Genomic DNA, 23225 nt, shown 5'->3' with positions numbered 1-23225 from the left:
TATGCTACAGTATGTTAAAACATTTAAGTCCAGAAAGTCAGGAGAAACTATTGATGTTGTATAATATAATGTGGGAGGAGGGAAAAATTCCACAAAGCTGGAAAGAAGCAGTAATTATTCCAATAAGGAAGCCTGGGAAAGATGCAATAGACCTGGGAACTATAGGCCAATATCATTAACATCACATATATGTAAAATAATGGAGAGTAGAAATATAATGGCTGGATGTCAAAGTGGATATAGAAAAGTAAGAAACACAATGGATCCTGTGATATATTTGGAAGAGGAAATAAGGAAAGCTCAAATAAATAAACAGTAAAAGCAGTGTTCTTTGATGTGGAGAAGGCATACGATATGTTATGGAAAGAGGGACTTCTAAATAAATTGCACTTGATGAGAGTTGGAGGGAAAATGGATCATTATATATATATATAAGGCCTAAGATAGACTATGGGTGTATTGTATATTAATCAGCAGCAAATTCTGTTAGTCGAATTGAACATTGTGCAAGCATGTGCTTTAAGAATATGCTTAGGGGCAATCAGAACTTCCACAGTATGCGCACTTCAGGTTAAAGCAGGTGAAATGCTGTTGTGGTTACAACGAAGGCAATTGACAACCAACTATTGGATAAATCTAAGGGGACAGGGAGATAACCATCCAACGAAAAAGGTGTTACAGAAATGTTGGGAGAAGGAGAAGAGAAAGAAAGAAAGTGTATGATAAAGAATTTGCTGAGACTGTGGTGTGGCCTGATAAACCAATTTGGTTACGGGAAAACCCGAAGGTTGATCTAGAGCTTTTAAAAATTAAAGTAGAAGTTTAGACATACCAGTGAATATTATAAATACAAGCATTATAAGTACAAAGACAGCATTGAATATTTACAGATGGATCAGAGGACCTACAAACGGATGCAACAGGATCTGCGGGATTTGTCTTTAGATATGAAATGGGAGTCAACAAAAGAACATCTGATCGCTTAAATGTATATACAGTTGAATTATATGCTATATTAATGGCATTAGAATGGATTGAACAGACCAGGGATAACAACATTTAATACATAGTGACTCTGTATCAGCCCTTATGAGTATTAATGGAATAACTCGAAATCATCAAGAATTATTGTATGAAAATTTGACAATCTCAAACAATATGCAGACTAGGGAGAAGTATTACATTCATTTGGGTCCCAGCGCATGTGGGGATACAGGGAAATGAGAAAGATGATATATTGGCAAAAGACGCAAAAAAAAAAAAAAAAAAAAGGTGACATGTTGATGTCAAAATTAAGTTATCAAAATCAGAAGGAAAGAATCTAGTATGGAAAAAGATAATGGAAAAATGGCAACATCAGTAGGATCATGAAAAGAAGGGGAGACGTACAGGGTTAAAAATAAAGTAGATATGGTAAGAGAGAGGGGAAATAAAAGGAAATAACAAATTATAATAAGTAGACCAAGGATAGGTAATTTCAAGCTAAATATAACTCTACATATCATAGGAAAACATCCTACAGGTTTATGTAATGAATGTCAGGAGCAGAGCCAGCCCAAGGCATAAGCGAACTAAGCAGCTGCTTAGGGCCCCCTTTGACCACCAGGGGGTCCCCAAAAGCACATGGAATGACAGCTTGATTTGTTTTTTTGTTTGTTGTGGTGTATTATGTCAATGGACAATGGTAATTATACAAAAACGTAATATTAAATGCAATATTATGTTAACGGGCGGCAGGATGCAAGCACATTCAGACAGTTAGTTGATTAAGCAGCAACGTTGATTGCAGCAAAACAGCAATGACACAAAAAAGAACATATCCCTCTGGTGCAGAGAAAAGGAAAAAGAAGAAAACCGAGGAAGAGAAAAAACAGCAAGATAAATGTATGTTAAGTAGCTAGGATATGTTGTGAGCTAACGTTATCTGGATAGTTATTTAACATAGCCTATGTAGCATATCTTCTTGTTTTAGGGAAGTTCAGGTTTGATTAAACATCTGTAAATTGCCTTGACATCTTAATATATCATAATACAACATATTACTGCTAGTTTTAGATTAAAGTTTTTATATTCTGTGTAAAAATAACTTGTCCCTGGGTATTTTGTAATAAAAATAAGCTTCTGTTCCATAAACTTGGTACTGCTAACAACTTAACAATATTTACATTAGTCTACCATTTTGGGGTCTTTACTATTATATTCCAATAGCACTATGCCTCAATTAGCTAGTTATAGAGTAAGAGCTGTTGTTTTAGGTGTACAGATGGCTTGCTGCTGTGTATAATAATTTATAAATTTATTTAATTAAAATAACATTCTGTTCCGTCAACTCTATACTCTTATGAAACTTCCCTAGGAGCACTGTTGAAATGTTTTGGAGGTGGGGCATAACCAATGCCACCTGCCCCAAGTGCCAGTGCTACAGCTGATGGAGATACAGCAGGTGAGATTTCAACAATCTCATGCCAATAATTTCACACAACCATTAACACCTCCTGCAACCCCCCTCCTCCCCCCTCCTGCTACTCTACCTGCACTCAAGATCTGTGAGGACGATGTGTGCCGTGTCTTTCGGAAGCAAAGGACAAGGAAGGCTCCAGGACCAGATGGCATCTCACCAGCTTGCCTTCGTACCTGTGCTAACCAACTGGCCCCCATCTTCACTCAGATCTTCAATAGATCACTGGAGCAGTGTGAAGTCCCATGCTGCTTCAAATGCTCAGTCATTATCCCCGTCCCTAAGAAACCTAAAATCACAGGACTTAATGACTACAGACCTGTCGCCCTGACATCTGTGGTCATGAAGTCATTTGAGAGACTGGTGTTGGCCCACCTGAAGGACATCACTGGACCCTTTCTGGACCCCCTTCAATTTGCTTATCGAGCAAACAGGTCTGTGGATGATGCAGTCAACATGGGTTTGCATCATATCCTGCAACATCTGGACAGACCGGGGACATACGTAAGGATCCTTTTTGTGGACTTCAGCTCGGCTTTCAACACAATCATACCAGATATACTCCGGAATAAGTTAAACCAACTCCCTGTTCCCACCTCTACCTGTCAGTGGATTACCAGCTTTCTGACGGACAGGCAGCAGCTTGTGAGACAGGGAAAATTCACTTCCACCACCTGTACCATCACCACTGGTGCCCCCCAGGGATGTGTGCTCTCCCCACTACTCTTCTCCCTCTACACCAATGACTGCACCACCAAGGACCCCTCTGTCAGGCTCCTGAAGTTTGCAGATGACACTACTGTCATCAGCCTCATCCGAGATGATGATGAGTCTGCATATAGAAAGGAGGTTGAACGGCTGGCTGTCTGGTTCAGTCAAAACAACCTGGAGCTGAACACGCTCAAAACAGTGGAGATGATTGTGGACTTTAGGAGGAACACCCCAACATTGTCCCCCCTCACCATTCTAAACAGCACTGTGGCAGCAGTGGAGTCATTCAGGTTTCTGGGCACTACCATCTTACAGGACCTGAAGTGGGTGACACACATTGATTCCATTGTAAAAAAGGCCCAGCAGAGGTTGTACTTCCTTCGCCAGCTGAGGAAGTTCAACCTGCCACAGGTGCTGCTGAAAAATTTCTACTCAGCAGTCATTGAGTCTGTCCTCTGTACTTCTATAACTGTCTGGTTTGGTGCAGCTACGAAATCAGACATCAGAAGACTACAAAGGTCAGTTCGGTCTGCTGAGAGGATTATTGGTTGCCCCCTGCCCCCCCTTCAAGAACTATACACTTCCAGAGTGAGGAAAAAGGCTGGTAAAATCACTCTGGACCCCACTCACCCTGCCCACTACCTTTTTGAACTGTTGCCTTCTGGCCGGCGCTTCAGAGCACTGAGCACCAGAACCGTCAGACACAGGAACAGTTTTTTCCCTCAGGCCAACCATCTAATGAACAATTAAATTGCCCCATTGAGCAATAATTATGTGCAATACACAGTTTAATTTTAATTTTAATTTATATTATCCAACTTATCCACTTCTGCCATTACTTACATTGCTCTGTACATAATATACTGTTTTTTGTTCTTTATATACAGATTGTATTAGATTTTCACTACGTGTGTATGTGGGTATGTGTGAAGGTGAGTGTATGTACGTATATGTATAATTATTTATATTGTATTCTTTTTTGTTTTTAATTACCTATGTCTTGCTGCTGTTTTTGGTATTGTTTGTATTGTTGTTGACTGGAAGCTCCTGTCACCTAGACAAATTCCTTGTATGTGTAAGCATACTTGGCAATAAAGCTGATTCTGATTCTTCTGATTCTGATATTTATATGGATAAACCATGCTTTTTGTGAGATTTTTTTTTTTTTTTTTTTTTTTGACAGACAGTTGTATTACCTTCTATTTGACATCTAACATGGCTATCTTTTATTATTAATATGATTATTATTACTATTATTTTCATCTTTCATCATGTCCATCCTCTGCAGGTGAGGAGCACCCACATCCACTGATCTTACTGTTCCTTCCTTTGTATTTGCTCAGTTTACTATAGAATATCCTGAGATTAATTATAATTATTAATGTAATATTTTTTATATTAAGTACTTTTATTTGTTGTTGATTGTTCTGCACTTTTGCATGTTACAATTTTTTTTTAACCAAAAGCAAATAAAGTGGTTAACTTATTTACAGTAAATGCATTGTCTGCTGGTTTATTTAGCTACTTTTCAGTATACCACATTAAGTATGCCACTTAGACCTGTAAGAATATTAAAGTGCAAATTAACACCTGACCACTATTATGGGTTTGCTATTGTTACAATTAAAAACCGTAGAAGGTTAAAAACATGCCATACCATATTCATTGGTATGATGTAAGCAACACAGCTACAACTAAAAAAATTGATAATGGCTGTGTTAGATATATAGTGTGCGAATAATCAATCTTTGACAGTCAATAGTCAATCGTATTGGTGGCACAGAGGGGCCCCCAAATCAAATTCTGCTTAGGGCCCTCATTGGGTCAGGAGGAGAAGACAGGTTAACACATATTTATGTCATGCAGGAGATATTCACAAGAAAAGGAAGAGATGAAGGAACAGCTAAGGAGAATGGGTATAGGAGAGTACAATTTTAAAAGTATAACAGAATGTGGAAATAATGATCAAGGAAGGAAATATTTAATTAATATCCTAAGCAGGACTGGACTGGAAGGACGAATCTAATTAATAAGGACTAAGTTAAAGAAGGACAATAGGTGGCAGTAATGCAACAAATTGGAAGGAAGAAGAACGTAATCCTGGCTGATGTTTCGTCCTGTGAGGGCGCCAAAGATCACAACTGACTGACATCACAGGGAGCTCAGAGAGATCTTTTCTGATGAGGGCTTTGGTTATATAATTTCATTCAGATTTCTTGCTGCGTGAATTGTCTATACGAGGATCCTCTTGAATCTTTTCAAGTTCTCTGAGGATGCCTGAGCCAAGTGGGAGATATCAGCAGGTGAGTTTACTCCACCGTTTCGCCGATGTTAACAGCAGCTCCGACGGCAGTTCTTTACAGGGAACGCCGAGGCTGTCGGTTGGAGGCCGCATTGTTTTGAAATGAATAACGTGGGTATTTAAACGATCACGCACGTTAAACATGACACAACACTTGGATTACAATCATCTTTGATCATTTAAGTCATAAAACAGCGAATTATTCGAACATAAAGTAGTATACTTTAAAGCAGCCGTTTTTGTTAAGGCGTTAGTTTACGACAAAGTTTTGTGCACATTGTTTTGATACATATTCATGCGTTGTAAACGGCATTACTCGACACTCACAATGTCAAAACAACGTTAATAAAAATGAATACAAATCTTCTACCGTGGGAAATGTCCTGGTAATTGAATATCGGACCAATGGAACATAATAGGCAAACAACACACACACACGTGATACCATTAGTCCAAAGTGATGCATCTCCCTCGACCACATATGATGTCATTTCAGACAAAGTACTGTGGTTCAGCGATGGTATCAGAAGGTAATGCCATTGTATTTTAATATAAACCGTGGTACTGAATGATTGTATTGATCTACCATGATATGTAGCCTTATAAAATAGTAAACAATTTCCTGAAACAGATGTGAGTATTTAATGTGCGTGCAGGTGATGGGTGTATGAAAATTCGTGTGATTTTTATAGGTGATGTTGCTTCTGTCACGGTCTCACACTCAAGTGTCAAGCTATGTTTCCACAGTATTGCTCTTTTAGAATTTGTAATTTATTTATTTTTTTTATCCTGTGCTGAAACTTGACTTAACTCAGAAGTTAACATTTAAACTTAACATGATAATGCCATCTGCATTCAACAAGAACAATCGTGTTGTGTTCCCACCTGACATTATTCCAGGTTTATGTTCAGAGTTGAACCATGTCAACATTGGGAGGCACAGATCAGGATTTTGTGTAGCAAGTGAACTCTTTTTGTGTCCTCAGCTGCCCAATGAGGAGGAGCCGGAGGAGGGACCTCAGGTGGCCAGGGATGCCCCGCCCTCTTACAGCAGTATTGCTGCTGACAGTGCAGGTATGCATATTTTCTTCAAAATGCATTTTAGGACATGGCATTTAATTTTTTTTTTTACCCTGTTTTATAAAGCAATTTGGTACTCTGTTTATATTAAATATATGATTGCCACCAGTCTGTTGTTGGTTGTAATGTTTTTAAAGGTATGGTTTACATGTACCTGAGGTTCAGGATATGGATAAAGAATGCTGTGGGCATTTTCTATATATATATATATATACACACTCACCTAAAGGATTATTAGGAACACCTGTTCAATTTCTCATTAATGCAACATCTAATCAACCAATCACATGGCAGTTGCTTCAATGCATTTAGGGGTGTGGTCCTGGTCAAGACAATCTCCTGAACTCCAAACTGAATGTCAGAATGGGAAAGAAAGGTGATTTAAGCAATTTTGAGCATGGCATGGTTGTTGGTGCCAGACGGGCCGGTCTGAGTATTTCACAATCTGCTCAGTTACTGGGATTTTCACACACAACCATTTCTAGGGTTTACAAAGAATGGTGTGAAAAGGGAAAAACATCCAGTATGCGGCAGTCCTGTGGGCGAAAATGCCTTGTTGATGCTAGAGGTCAGATGAGAATGGGCTGAATGATTCAAGCTGATAGAAGAGCAACTTTGCCTGAAATAACCACTCGTTACAACCGAGGTATGCAGCAAAGCATTTGTGAAGCCACAACACGCACAACCTTGAGGCGGATGGGCTACAACAGCAGAAGATCCCACCGGGTACCACTCATCTCCACTACAAATAGGAAAAAGAGGCTACAATTTGCAAGAGCTCACCAAAATTGGACAGTTGAAGACTGGAGAAATGTTGCCTGGTCTGATGAGTCTCGATTTCTGTTGAGACATTCAGATGGTAGAGTCAGAATTTGGCGTAAACAGAATGAGAACATGGAGCCATCATGCCTTGTTACCACTGTGCAGGCTGGTGGTGGTGGTGGTGTAATGGTGTGGGGGATGTGTTCTTGGCACACTTTAGGCCCCTTAGTGCCAATTGGGCATCGCTTAAATGCCACGGCCTACCTGAGCATTGTTTCTGACCATGTCCATCCCTTTATGGCCACCATGTACCCATCCTCTGATGGCTACTTCCAGCAGGATAATGCACCATGTCACAAAGCTTGAATCATTTCAAATTGGTTTCTTGAACATGACAATGAGTTCACTGTACTAAAATGGCCCCCACAGTCACCAGATCTCAACCCAATAGAGCATCTTTGGGATGTGGTGGAACAGGAGCTCGTGCCCTGGATGTGCATCCCACAAATCTCCATCAACTGCAAGATGCTATCCTATCAATATGGGCCAACATTTCTAAAGAATGCTTTCAGCACCTTGTTGAATCAATGCCACGTAGAATTAAGGCAGTTCTGAAGGCGAAAGGGGGTCAAACACAGTATTAGTATGGTGTTCCTAATAATCCTTTAGGTGAGTGTATATATATTGCATTATCCCTGATGTCCACTTATAACGTTAGTTAAGTTTTTTTGCAGAAAAAAATCCATAATTTAGTAATATAAATAATTTTTCTACCCTGTCGTTGGCAATTTGTCTGAAATGCTTGGTTTAAATCTCTCTGGCAATTTAAAACTTCAATGTAATCGCCCACTGTTCTGATTGCCTAACATCGTGCAGCCATTCCAATCCATCCATATTTGAATCACAATCCGAAGAAAATGAAAACTTCCACAACACCTCAACATTCATAAAACTAAATTTCAGGATTAACATATAACGCACATTTAACACATTTCATCTGAATATATTAAACTGTTCACTCAAGCCTAGGGCTGGGTATTGTTAAAAAAAAATTGATACGATACCTTGACTTCGATACCGGTTCCTAAACTATACTTTTTTCGATACCAATTTTATGAAATCCATTTTAACAAGATTACAAACATTAGACTTCAAAAAACTTTGTTTTTATTTTTTCAGACTCCTTTCAGAGCCTTCTGGTCTCCTCTCAGAGCCTTCTGGTCTCCTCATGCCAGGGTCGGCAGGGGATATAACATTAATGTGAAGAGGAGAAAAAAAACAAGAAAGCTAAACTGTTAATTCAGCCAACCCTAAGGATAAGTCCAGTTTAACAAGATAACTAGTTTAATTTACGTTAAACTTGATCGGTTACTGTCAACCTTTAAAGCGTTTTTAGCATCGATTCTAGCTAGCTATTTATAGCCATACATCCAAACAATATGTAACGTTACGTAGGTCCCATGGTACTATGTCACCCGCACAGAAATGTTAATTTAACATGTACACAAGCATGTACCACTACAAGTTAGCCGATTGTGTTTGCTAAACATTAACCTTGCCGAGCCTGGTGAAATGTGGAAAAGATCAAAAGTGTAACTACATCTTTTAAATCTATGGGGGTTGGGACGCATACACACTACAGCCTCACGTGTGAGCCGCGTCTTTGGGTGTAACCAGCATAAACTAGTGTTTTTCCATAATGCCTAAACACAGCCAATCACTGGCACTTTTAGATTTGGGCACATCTAGCATGGTGCATGCTTATCACTGACGTTTACGAGATTAACCCCTTAGGTATCGAAATTTCATACCGAACGACAAGATATTTTTCGTTACTCGATTGTTTAGAGGCAATGCGGTCGGTGCCTAAAATGTATCAAACTCTAGACCCAGACCTACTAAAGCCGCACCATAAACTATAAAACGGTCATGACTTTTGCACCATTTTAGAGTGAAAAAAAAAAAAAGGAAAGGAGCACCATGCAAAAGTTTGGGCACCCCAAGAGATGTGAGCTCTCAGATAACTTTTACCAATGTCTCGGAGCTTAATTGTTCACAATCATCATTTTGAAAGGCCAGGTGATGCAAAATTCAAAGCTTTATAAATACTCTGAATCCTCAAACCTTGTCTCAACAATCAGCAGCCATGTGCTCCTCTAAGCAGCTATGTAGCACTCTGTAAATTAAAATAATTGATGCCCACAAAGCAGGAGAAGGCTATAAGAAGATAGCAAAGCGTTTTCAGGTAGCCGTTTCCTCAGTTCGTAATGTAATTAAAAAATGGTAGTTAAAGGGAACGGTGGAGGTCAAGTTGAGGTCTGCAAGACCAAGAAAACTTTCAGAAAGAACTGCTCCTAGGATTGCTAGAAAGACAATAGACCTTAAGGACAGCCCAAGAATCACAGAACTAGAAGCCTTTTCCAGTGAAGAATGGGCTAAAATCCCTCAAACAAGAATTTAAAGACTCTTAGCTGGCCACAAAAAGCATTTAAAAGCTGTGATACTTGCCAGGGGGTGTTACTAAGTACTGACCATGCAGGGTGCCCAAACCTTTGCTTCGGGCCCTTTTAATTTTTTTGTTATGTTGAAACCATACAAGATGGATATAAAAAAGTTAAATTGCTTAAAATATTAAAGAAATGTGTAATCTTTAACTTTATGCCGTTTTATAAATCAGGCCATCTTTTTTTCGCTTAGCTATTTACAGCAACAGAAATTTTGATCAGGCGTGCCCAAACTTTTGCATGTCACTGTACATTGCTTATTCTGGGATGCAGATATAAGCGAATACTTTGTAAGAAGATTATATTTTTATATCCTTCCAGCGTATTTTGATTACAAAGACGATGCATCATTTCCCAAGCCACCATCCTACAACGTAGCCACCACACTGCCATCATATGACGAGGCCGAGAGAACCAAAGCAGAAACTACTGTCCCACTGGTGTCGGGTCGAGTAAGTACGACAAGTCTCCTACCTCTAAAATTCAGACATGTGTTTTTTTTTTTTTGTGTTTGTTTGGTGTATCTGAACAGACAAAAAAAAAAAAAAAAAAAATTTTTATTCCTGGTGACTGAGGCTGTTATCGTCAAGGCATCATCTTTTGTTTTCTGCAAAAGAAAGAAAGCTGTGTTTGGAACAACCTTACGCCTGTTGCGCACAGCACACCAAAGCAGTGCGTGAACAGTGTCGAAACATTAATGTTCATTAGACAACTTTGGCAGCATAAAATGCTTGTGCTTTCACACCAGCAGCATTTGCAGAAACTGCTGCCACAAGACACGAGTGAGCCTTTGATAAGTGTTAACTTGATCGTCATAAAATTTTATTTATATGATGCTGATGTAACTTAATGAGCTCTTGTAGAAATATTTAATTTAGTGGCAGCCAACACAAAAAGCTCTGCTCATTTCAAACATCATTCAGTGAAATAGGGAGGGGAAGGACGATGTGCCTGAATGTTGTTGTGCTTCAGAGGATGTTTTGATCTCTCGGTTTGGCTTGATCACACTTAATTAGCTTAATAATATAGTCAGAAATAAGTAATTATGCACTGCCATTGAATAGACATTTTTGCGTTCAAACACCACCCAAAATATTTTATTGTTGTGTACTTTCCTCTCAAAAAGGAATTGTTAACTTACCAGCTGCACTGCAAATGTTTTTGTAATTTCTTTTCACTATGTGCTCTTAATTCATAGGACCCTCTTCCTAAAATTTAAAAAGTTGAAGATTTCTATCTGAAAGGAAATTAGAAAGCATGATATTATAAAGACAAGGTGCTGTTTGCAATATTCAATAACTGCCTTTGTATTGCCATTGCACTAAAGCAAATAATTTTATAAAAAATATTTTCTGGAAAATATCACTTGGCATTAAGGTGACTGCATATCTTTTTCTACATACTACTGTACTAGTGTAATATTGATGTATAATATAAGATGTGTAAACCTAAGGAGAAACATTTTCCTACTGCTGTACTTGTATAGATCTTTTCGCAAAGAATATTGTTCCAAAGCTGCTTTTATAGAGAATATTGCCTTAAAAACCCCAGCTAAAGTGGTGACAGTGGCGCCAAACTCCCTAGAGAGTGATATATAATACAAGTAAAAACTATTCTTGAAAGTTTATATGCTGCAAAGGACTACAGATGGAAGTTTTAGAAATAAATTTGATATTTCCCTGCAAACCTTGACGAATACACATTAGTTTTTTATTTCTTACCGTTAAAAGCTATGGCAGTCTATATAATAAAACCCCTGTTTCTAGAGTGTTGTGTATTAGCCTTGTTTTCCAAGAAGCTAGGAGTGTACCCTCTGTCATGTTCTCAGAGCTGATCTTCATCTGTCTCTGTGTATGTTCCTGTAGGATGATGACTTTGTTGCCAGAGATGACTTTGAGGATGCTGACCAGCTGCGGATAGGAAATGATGGCATTTTCATGTTGACGTTTTTCAGTAAGTGTTTTCAGGGAAAATATATTTTTTTATTCAGTAACAATTTTTGCACTTTCCACTACTAGATCGTTTATCTCCTTTCCATCAGTTCCATGTAAATTCCATCAAATACAATCTTCTGAGGTGATATGATTGGTATTGGTGAGAAACCGATCAATATTGAAGTATTTTTTACTACCCAAGTTCCTCATAGGAGGTGTGAACTGAACTGATGTATGATGACTATGCCCTGATGCATTATACAGTTATTACAATGTAAAACTTATTTTTCCTCAGTGGCATTCCTCTTCAACTGGATTGGCTTCTTTCTGTCATTCTGCCTTACAACCTCCGCAGCCGGCCGTTATGGCGCCATCTCTGGGTTTGGTCTGTCACTCATCAAATGGATCCTCATCGTACGGGTATGTCACCACCTACAGAACTGCAGCTTATGATTTACACACTTTTAAGCCAAGTGTACATTACAAGACTGAAGCCAATCACCCCATTATCATTTAAAGTTTATTGTTTTTGCTGTGTTTTTGACGTTGTGATGTGTAGTTTACACGCAAAAGTGGGTCAAGTGCAATTTCATCCTCCCTGACTGGTAACGATTACTGAATTGTTCTTACCAATGGTGTAGCCAGAAAATGACATTTGGGTGGGGCAAAATAAAAATGAGCAAAAGATTTAGGCACTTGTGAAGAATGTTGCAAAGTGAGGATGAGTTCAAAAATAATGCCATAAATAGTTTTCATTTATCATTTAATATCATACAAAGCCCAGTAATCATGAAAAAGTCAAAAATCAAAACTGTGTTATATTTTAGCATCTTCAGTAGTCACCTTTTGCCTAGAATTTGCAGACATGTACTATCACCCTGGGATGATTTTAAACTGTTATCTACACTCACCTAAAGGATTATTAGGAACACCTGTTCAATTTCTCATTAATGCAATTATCTAATCAACCAATCACATGGCAGTTGCTTCAATGCATTTAGGGGTGTGGTCCTGGTCAAGACAATCTCCTGAACTCCAAACTGAATGTCAGAATGGGAAAGAAAGGTGATTTAAGCAATTTTGAGCGTGGCATGGTTGTTGGTGCCAGACGGGCCGGTCTGAGTATTTCACAATCTGCTCAGTTACTGGGACTTAGTGCCAATTGGGCATCGTTTAAATGCCACTGCCTACCTGAGCATTGTTTCTGACCATGTCCATCCCTTTATGGCCACCATGTACCCATCCTATGATGGCTACTTCCAGCAGGATAATGCACCATGTCACAAAGCTCGAATCATTTCAAATTGGTTTCTTGAACATGACAATGAGTTCACTGTACTAAAATGGCCCCCACAGTCACCAGATCTCAACCCAATAGAGCATCTTTGGGATGTGGTGGAACGGGAGCTTCATGCCCTGGATGTGCATCCCACAAATCTCCATCAACTGCAAGATGCTATCCTATCAATATGGGCCAACATTTCTAAAGAATGCTTTCAGCACCTTGTTGAATCAATGCCATGTAGAATTAAGGCAGTTCTGAAGGCGAAAGGGGGTCAAACACAGTATTAGTATGGTGTTCCTAATAATCCTTTAGGTGAGTGTATGTTGGGCACTTGTTGGCTGCTTTTCTTTATTATTTGGTCCAAGTCATCAATTTCCCAAAAATATTTTTTTATAAAATGTTAGTTTTATAATTAAATATATGTTGGCACAATTACATTTTTGCCTACAAACTAATTTCAAACATTGAAGCATGTGCATTCAGATCAAAACATTAAGATTGAGATTTCAGGCAAGTGTTTAAAAACTTTTGTGTGTGTGTGTGTGTGTGTGTGTGTGTGTGTGTATATATATATATATATATATTAGGGCTGTCGAGTTAACGCGTTAATAACGCACGATTAATTATACAAAACATAATGTGTTAAAAAATTTTTGTTGGCAATTAATTGATAGACTATCAATTAATTGCCAACAAAACACTTCATCAGCCAACTAACAAAGGACTATTACATCTATGTGAACTTCTGCGGTTTAACCAGGATGGACTTCAAATACATTGGTCAATTGATCTTACAGTTCACACAAAATCTTTGTTTAAACACTGACACTTAACACTTACTTGCACTATACATAATTAAATAATATTGGCATTTTATTCAATTATGTTAGACAGAGGGGAACTGGCCCCCACAGTGAGTCTGGTTTCTCCCAAGGTTATTTTTCTCCATTAACCAACATTTTATTGAGGTTTGTGTTTGCCACAGTCGCCTTTGGCTTGCTCACTTGCTCATAAATACAATTATTATTTAATTACTTATTTTTAAACACGATTCACAATCATATTTGATCAAACTGCACAATGATGACGAAGACATAGATATTACAATTTCATTTTCTGCATGATTTTCTGTAAAGCTGCTTTGAAACGATGTGTCACCATGAAAGGTGCTATACAAATAATAAAAATTACTTGATTTCAAGTCATTAATCTGTACCTTCTCTAACAAGGGCAGAAAGAAATGTGTAAGGCCAGATGTACAACTAAACAAGAGCATAAGTACATCAGAGTCTCTAGTTTGAGAAATAGACGCCTCACATGTCCTCAGCTGACAGCTTCATTGAATTCTACCCACTCAACACCAGTTTCATGTCCAACAGTAAAGAAAAGACTCAGGGGTGCAGGTCTTGTAGGAAGAACTGCAAAGAAAAAGCCACTTTTGAAACTGAAAAACAAAAAGAAAAGGCTAAAGTGGGCAAAGAAACACAGACATTGGACTACAGATAATTGGAAAAGAGTGTTATGGATCTGAAACGCATTGAGCTTTTATAGGATCTGCTAGACTGTAAGGTGTGTGAGAAGTGCCTGACACTTCTATGGCAAGTGCTACAGGAAGTGTGGGGTGAAATGTCACCCAAGTGTGTGGAGAAACTGACAGCTAGAATTCTAAGGATCTGCAAAGCTGTCATTGCTGCACGTGGAGGATTTTTTGATGAGAACTTTTTGAAGAAGTTTAAGAAGTTCTGAATATTTTTTCAAATTGTAATAGTAATTTTTCATGTTATTAATGTCCTGACTATACATTGTCATAAGTTGAATGCCACTTTGGTGAATAAAAGTACCAATTTCTTTCCATAAGAGCAAAATCTCGACATTATTCCAAACTTTTGGCCGAGTGCGTGTGTGTAACTCCGCAAAAAAAAACCTTCCTTTTACAGGACACTGTATTTTAAAGCTATTTTTGTAAAAATCCAAATAACTTTACTGATCTTTATTGTAATGGGTTTAAACAATGTTGCCCATGCTTGTTCAATGAACCATAAACAAATAATGAACATGCACCTGAGCAATGTTCGTTAAAACGGTTTAGCTTATCAGCTTAGAGACGGTAGGCAATTAAGGTCACCGTTATAAAAAGTTAGGACACTAAAGAGACCTTTCTACTGACTTTGAAAAACACCAAAAGAAAGATGCCCAGGGTCCCTGCTCATCTTCGTGAACGTGCCCTCGGCATGCTGCATGAGGACTGCAGATGTGGCCAGGGCAATACATTGTAATGTCTGTACTGTGAGACGCCTAAGACAGTGCTACAGGGAGACGGGAAGGACAGCTGATCATCCTCGCAGTGGCAGAAAATGGGACAGGTACAGGATGGCAACAACAACTTCCTGAGTTACACCAGGAATGCACAATCCCTCCATCAGTGCTCAGACTGTCCGCAATAGGCTGAGAGAGGCTGGACTGAGGGCTTGTAGGCCTGTTGTAAGGCAGATCCTTACCAGACATCACCGGCTACATTGATGTCACAAACCCACCTACACTGGACCACACAGGACTGGCAAAAAGTGCTTTTGAATCATGGTTTTGTCTTACCAGGGGTGATGGTCAGACTCACAGATATCGTCAAAGTAATGAGCATTACACTGAGGCCTGTATTCTGGAGAAGGATTGATTTGGAGGTGGAGGGTCCTTCATGGTCTGGGGCAGTGTGTCACAGCATCATCAGACTTAGCTTGTTGTCATTGCAGGCAATCTCAACACTGTACAGGGAAGACATCCTCCCTCGTGGGGTACCCTTCCTGCAGGCTCATCCTGACATAACCCTCCAGCGTGACATTGCCACCAGCCATACTGCTGGTTCTGTGCGTGATTTCCATCCAGGCAGGAATGTCAGTGTTCTGCCATGGCCAGTGAAGAGCCTGGATCTCAATCCCATTGAGCACTTCTGGGACCTGTTGGATTGGAGGGTGAGGGCTAGGACCATTCCCCCAGAAATGTCCGGGAACGTGCTAGTGCTTTGGTGGAAGAATGGGGTAACATCTCACAGCAAGAACTGGCAAATCAGGTGCAGTCCATGAGGAGGAGATGCACTGCAGTACTTAATGCAGCTGGTGGCCACACCAGATACTGACTCCCTAAACCCTTGTTCAGGGACACATTATTCCATTTCTGTTAGTCACATGTCTGTGAAACTTGTTCAGTTTATGTCTTAGTCGTTTAGTCTTTTTATGTTTATATATATATATATATTAACAGTTGTAAATATTTGTACAAAGTATTGCAGCTCAAGTTAGCTGAAAAGCACTAAACTACACAACTTAAAACATGCAAAAATCATATTATAGAACAAAACAATGCATCATACTGTATGTCCCAAACCACATCTCTGTGTCCTTTATCAATAAGGAACTGCACGAAAGAACCGGTTACTTCCAATAGACATAAACTGAACATATGACTAAATACAAAACCATTAGGCATGATACTGAATGTATAAAAAATTTGAAGTTGTGATTCAGCCAATTATATTATGTTGCATTTATTATTTTGTATTTTTTTATATCCGTTTCACAAAGTTGTTACGATTTGTTTGATTACAGACTTCTAAAAATCCAAAATTATTAATACTTTTTTTTTTTTTACACCGACTCAGGGACATAACAAGAGAGTTTATTCTTAAAAACATGAAGTTGTGTTGTCTGTGACAGGCATGCAACTTTACTCTGATTTTGGGGAATTTTTACACAGACTTGAAACATAAAAGGGTGATGAGCTTGTTTCTTATAGTGTACCCTTGGCTTCCTTAACGTGATGCACTTAGCTCATGACATTGCAAGTTCAGACATGATTTGTGTTCGCTCCTCATTATCTTTTTTATCTCTCAGTTTTCAACTTATTTCCCTGGTTACTTTGATGGGCAGTACTGGCTGTGGTGGGTGTTCCTGGTGCTTGGTAAATATAACTAGACAAAACACACGATCTACTGTACTGTGCTAAAGTTTTAGGCACAAAAACATTTGTCTTAAGATGGTTATTTATATATTCAGCTTTAGTATGTCAATAGGAAAAGTACATTTTAGACTAAATAAGAAAAGATTGGAATAGAGGAACATGGTGCTCCGCAAGAGATAGCATTGCCCCCACAGTGTTCGTTTGCTTTCTTAATATTCTTAAAATAAGTGCATTAGGATTGATATAATGTTATTCATGCATTGGTGTGTATGTGTGTGTTTGACTCAAATGTGCAAATACATTTAGAGACCACTGTGGAAGCCAAATTATTTGCAGTCAATTGTTGGAATAATGTGCCTTGTCAATTTCGAATGAAATGTAATTTCAACTAAGTGGTGTTCAAAGGCAAGTCAGATGCAGCACTGATAAGATCTTCCCTGTCCTCTAGGTTTCCTGCTCTTCCTCAGAGGCTTTATCAACTATGCCAGGATCCGCAAAATGGCCGATTCATTTTCTACTCTCCCTCGGACCAGAGTTCTCTTCATCTATTGAAGGTTCCTATCAGCCTGTTTTATATGATAGCCAAGCTATTCTGTGTCTACTCTAAGTTCATTAACTTGCCTTAGTTTTTGTTATCTTTTACTTATTAATTGGACTTCACAATCATACAAGCGGATTCTTTATTGTCGAAAAATTATATTTGAAAGTCGACATGAAATCAGAAATATACCACAATTACTTATTTCATACACGTCCCTGGGCTTGTGCATCAGTGCACTTTTTTTTTTTAATAAAAGTAAAAAAAAAAAAACATCAGTCTTCATCATTTTTCTTCAAAATGTAATTACTTGCTCCACCTCTGAAGCCACTTCCTTTTCAGTCTGTTGGTTAATGTTAACCATTGTCACACTGTTGTTGGTAATCCAGGATTTCTAAGATCTTACCAATAGTTAACACAGAAATTGAATTACAATTAAACTTTAAAGAATACTCCGGGTTTAAACAAGTTAATCTTAATCAACATGATTTGTGGCTTAATGTTGATCAATACAAACAAAAAAATAATTACAAATAACAAACAAATAATTTTGACTACAGTAGATAATAAAAAAGCAAAAACTGCAGTTTCAGAGAGGTACTTACATTATGCAGTTGAAGTCAGAAGTTCACATACACTTTTTTTACCAATCCACAAATTTCATATTTGCAAACTATAATTTTGGCAAGTCGTTTAGGACATCTACTTTGGACATGACTCAAGTCATTTTTCCAACAATTGTTTACAGACAGATTGTTTTACTTTAAATTGACGATATCACAATTCCAGTGGGTCAGAAGTTTACATACACACAGTTAACGTTGCCTTTAAGCAGCTTCCAGAAAATGATGTCAAGCCGTTGACGCAAGCTTCTGATTGGCTAATTGGAGTCAATTGGAAGTGTACCAGTGGATGTATTTTAAGACCAACCTTCATACCCAGGGCCTCTTTGTTTGACATCATGGAAAAATCAAAAGAAATCCACCAAGACCTAAGAAAATAATGTGGACCTCCACAAGCCTCTTTCATCCTTGAGAGCAATTTCCAGGCCATCATACTGCTAAGGAAAGAGACGCATTCTTTCTCATAGAAATTTACGTAGTTTGGTGCGAAAAGTGCAAATCAATCCCAGAACAACAGCAAATTACCTTGTGAAGATGCTGGAGGAAACCGGTAGTATCTATATCCACCATAAAATGAGTCCTATATTGACATTAACTGAAAGGCTGCACAGCAAGGAAGAAGCCACTGCTCCAAAACAGCCATAAAAAAAGCCAGACTACAGTTTGCAAGTGCATATGGGGACCAATAACTTTTTTTGGAGAAATGTTCTCTGGTCTGATGAAACACAGATTGAACTGTTTGGCCATAATAACCATCGTTATGTTTGGAGGAAATAGGGTGAGGCTTGCAAGCTGAATAACACCATCCCAACCATGAAGCATGGGGGTGGCAGCATCATGTTTTGGGGGTGCTTTGCTGCAGGAGGGACTGGTGCACTTCACAAAATAGATGGCATCATGAGGATGGAAAATTATGTGGATATATTGTAGCAACCTCTCAAGACATCATCCAGGAAGTTAAAGATTGGTCACAAATGGGTCTTCCAAATGGACAATGACCCCAAGCATACCTCCAAAGTTGTGGCAAAATGGCTTAAGGACAACAAAGTCAAGGTATTGAGAGGCCATCACAAAGCCCTGACCTCAATTCAATAGAAAATGTGTGGGCAGAACTGAAAGTGTGTGCGAGTAAGGAGGCCTACAAACCTGACTCAGTTACACCAGTTCTGTCTAGAGGAATGGGCCAAAATTCCTGCAACTTATTGTGAGAAGCTAAACAATTTAAAAGCAATACTACCAAATACTAACAAAGTATATGTAAACTTCTGACCCACTGGGAATGTGATGAAAGCAATAAAAGCTGAAATAAATAATTCTCTGTACTATTATTTTGACATTTCACATTCTTAAAGTAGTGATCCTAACTGACCTAAGAGAGAGAGTTTAAATGTATTTGGCTAAGGTGAATGTGAAACGTCTGACTTCAACTGTAAGTGAATAGGGCTTGTCCATAAATGTCAGTATACAAACTGTTGAAAAGTAGTAGTGAAGGGAAAGTCAGACAATTTTACTGACTTTGAGTCATCTTTAAGTCTCGTTCACGTAACCTTTATTCAAGTAATGTCTTTTATTTGAATATGCAGGGAGCCGCTGTCTTAAATTTTCAATTTCCAAATTCACCAAACACGTCTGCTTTGATCAAATTTAGAATTGGGAAATCATAATGTTGTAGCCAAAGATGAATTCTGGAAACCATAATGATTAGTTCACCACTCTAATGGGTCTTCTGGCACAAGTCTTTAGTTCCTCTGTCACGTGATGTGACAGCCGCAATGGCTCTTCAAGAAACAAAAGTGATTACTTCACCTTCCAACTGGGTCATCGGATCTAAGCCTTTTTTGTTAATTTGTGATGTAAAAGCAACATAGGCTCAATTCACAAGCTTTAAATATTGCACATTTGCGGCCGCGACCAAATTTACAAATTACTCTGAGACTTGTTATTTTTAAATTTACTAATTAAATTACGAATTTAAAAAATGTACAAATCGTTCATGTACCCACCCATCACTAAAGAATACCCACAAGATGTAAACATTATACATGTTAACCTAATTGTAGCTCGATAAAATCGCTTGCTAACGCCATCTGTGCAAAGTTAAATCCAATATTACAGCTTTGTTGTCTGATGAAGTAACGTCGGTAAATCCTGTAAACGCAGGTCAATTCTGTGGTTTTGTCACACAAAAATCATATTAACACATATTATCGTATTACGCGTATTATCTTGTGATTATACTTTTGAAACGTTGAAATGTATGGACTTTTGCATGATTTCCACCTTTTTATATTTATATTTATATTATATATAATGAAAGAAATGGTGCAAAAATGCTGTTGACTTTTGCTGTAACTTCTAAGTATGGAATTTTCCAGTGTAATAAATGTTATTGCAATAATAGCGCAGTCCAGTAAGTTATTGATGGATAAAATCAAGTCTCGCCCATTTTTTATTTTTTTTCTGATTTAATGTAAACTCAAACTTGAAGCTTCATGTTGACTTCAGAATTGCTTGTGCCATTGTTTTCATGTCAAATACAGCAGTGATCACAGTGTGATTGTGTTCAGCAGTGGGACTAAGAATAGACTTAGCATTGTGAACAGCTCTTGCAAAGTTGTAAAATAATGTAAAGTTAGCACATGAATAATGATAATTTTCATCTACTTCAGTCACTTGGTGGAAATGAAAACACAATTATGGGCCTCGTTGAGCCATGGACCCAGCGGGAAAAGTATATTTAAGAAAAAAAAATCCTTCCATCTGTAATCTACTGAAGACCACGGAATTCCAGAGCGATGGAAAATCCTCTGCTTTTGAATAATGCTGTTTGGCTATTGGATGGCGAAGATATTCTTTCTATGTTTCTAGATGTAAAGTTGTGGATGCTAACATCTCTATACCTGAAATTATTAGTGGTTTGATGTTGAGTGCTATTTGCAATCAAGTCTGTGAGTTGTATTAAAAAGCCTTTCGTATGAGAATTGTAGTAGTGGCATGCACTATTCTCCCAGCTAACCACTGGGTGGAAGTATTGCTCATCTTTTATTTAAAACTGTATTTTTTTCCTTTGGTGACGTTTGACAAGGCAACCAGTCACTGCTGGTCACTATTCATGAGGAGCTTTTCACTTTGTGTATTGCAGTGCAGAATGAATTGAATCTGATAGTCAATGCTTTTCTTCTCTTTCTTTCTCTCTGTCCCTCTCAATGACATGAAATTAAAGTTAGTGTTTCCAAGTTGACACTTTTGATGTGGTTCAAGCATTTAAATTGATCATGTAGATTTTCAAATGGCTTATTGAGACCAGAATCAAGGTATGCTTTTTACATGAATATCCAGAAGGCACGTTAATGGCTAATTAAACGTATTTTTCTCCAAAAAATGTCAAGTCTGTCATCATGTTTTTTCAAATCCGTATGACTATTTCATAACACATAGAGAATATTATAGACTGATTCACATATGGAAAAAAGATGCAATGAAAGTTAATGACGAGTGAGGTTACAGTTCTACTTTTGTGTTTTATGGAAGAAATGAAAGTCATACAGGTTTGGAACAACAATAGGATGAGTAAATAATGACAGTCATTTGATTAATGTGTGAGCTTTTTTTATTTTAGTCTGCAAATGAAGTGACTTTACTCCATAAAAGTCTTATTTTTAAAAGCCAATTGTGCAGTGAATGCAAAGCAATGTGAAGTGATTTTCAAACAGAGCAAACAACTTTTTGCAATAAAGAAAGACTTTCAGTATTCTCTCTGTTTTCCAGTTCAAGTAGTCATACTTGAACATAGTATGCGGCTAACAGCACTGCACATTTCTTCCATCCTTTGAATATAGATTTAGTCCGGATGCCTCTCCCCCACCTTGAGCAGTGGCCACGATAGGGGCCGTTTGATCTCTTGCTGTCTAATCATGCATGATTTTGCTGTGGCTTGTCTGCTCTTGTCACATTGGGTTTTATCCACAATGCAGGAAGTTATTCCTTTGTACTCTTGTTTTCCATGCAGCTTTGCAGTCACCCAGCAAATTCCAATGGATGTGTGCACATGTATTTGCTTGTAAATAAGATACTGCTATTAAATGTCTCTAGTGTTCAAAGATTGGTGTAAATGTTTTTTTTTTTTTTTTTTGTCTCTGTCATGCCATTTGGTATGAGAAATTTAAGTAAGCATTTAAATTATCTTTGCTCATACTTAGGGTTAGGGATTTGAACACCACTATCCCCAAGTGTTAATATAATAATAATTATGTTTGTAATAATTAGTTGTATTCTAAGTGACTGACTAATGTTTTATTTTTATTTTTTTGGTTGGTGGATGATAACATTCCATACTGTGTAAAATAAAATAAAATGTTATTGCCTTTATACGTTTTCGACTTCAGTGGGAGAGTTGTTTTAACAACATAAATTTGACTTAAGTCAAAATAACTTTTCTATAATTTTTTTAAGTAAACTTGTCTTCCTTAGTTCTTTGTTGAATCATCATCATCATTGTTATTAAACTCAAACTGAATATAGAAATTTAGTTACTTATTTAATATTGTTGATAACCATAGAAGTTGTTTGGGCCATCCCATCGTCAGAGGTAAAAATAAACTGCCATTTGTTCGTAAATGGCCAGATGATGATCAATACCATCTTGATCCCTCTATCATATGTTAGCTTGAGAAGAAGACATGCCTCAACTCTTCACACAAATCACAATGGTGACACTCATCAAACACAGTTGAATTAAAAGATGAGCTTTGATGTACTGCTGCATAGCTTTACTAAGTGACAAACATGACACAAACACAGCAGCAAACAGTCATATAAATTATTCATGCTGGGAATCTAATACTTGAATGTGATGTGTATTTCTCTTGACATATATGTTTTATTTCAGCTGATTAGTTTTTCAAAGTTCAATAACTTGTCACAAGTTCAGCCAACAGAAACTTGGATAATTAAATGACTGTATCTCGTCAAGGTCAATCCAGGATACATATTCAAACTTTACATTTTAGTCATGATAACTAAAAGGCAAAATCATTTTTACAGTGTATACATGTATTTTAAGAAGGACCAGAGTAGA

At 37.8% G+C, this 23225-nt stretch overlaps 1 protein-coding gene across 1 annotated transcript; it reads left to right on the top strand.

Annotated features, from left to right (window-relative positions):
• The first annotated feature begins 5283 nt into the window (after positions 1–5283).
• Positions 5284–22248, top strand: LOC127624603 (NEDD4 family-interacting protein 1-like). The gene is made up of 8 exons (XM_052099391.1): positions 5284–5472; positions 6458–6545; positions 10139–10269; positions 11683–11770; positions 12047–12171; positions 16921–16987; positions 17436–17541; positions 20818–22248. Exons 1-7 carry the CDS (start codon positions 5443–5445, stop codon positions 17537–17539), a joined length of 633 nt encoding a protein of 210 aa, XP_051955351.1. The 5' UTR covers positions 5284–5442; the 3' UTR covers positions 17540–17541; positions 20818–22248.
• The last annotated feature ends 977 nt before the right edge of the window (positions 22249–23225 follow it).

Source organism: Xyrauchen texanus, chromosome 31 (assembly GCF_025860055.1).
Source record: "Xyrauchen texanus isolate HMW12.3.18 chromosome 31, RBS_HiC_50CHRs, whole genome shotgun sequence".
Taxonomy (NCBI): Eukaryota; Metazoa; Chordata; class Actinopteri; order Cypriniformes; family Catostomidae; genus Xyrauchen; species Xyrauchen texanus.
Note: the sequence above shows the minus strand (reverse complement) of the source record. Positions and strands in the feature narration are given on the sequence as shown.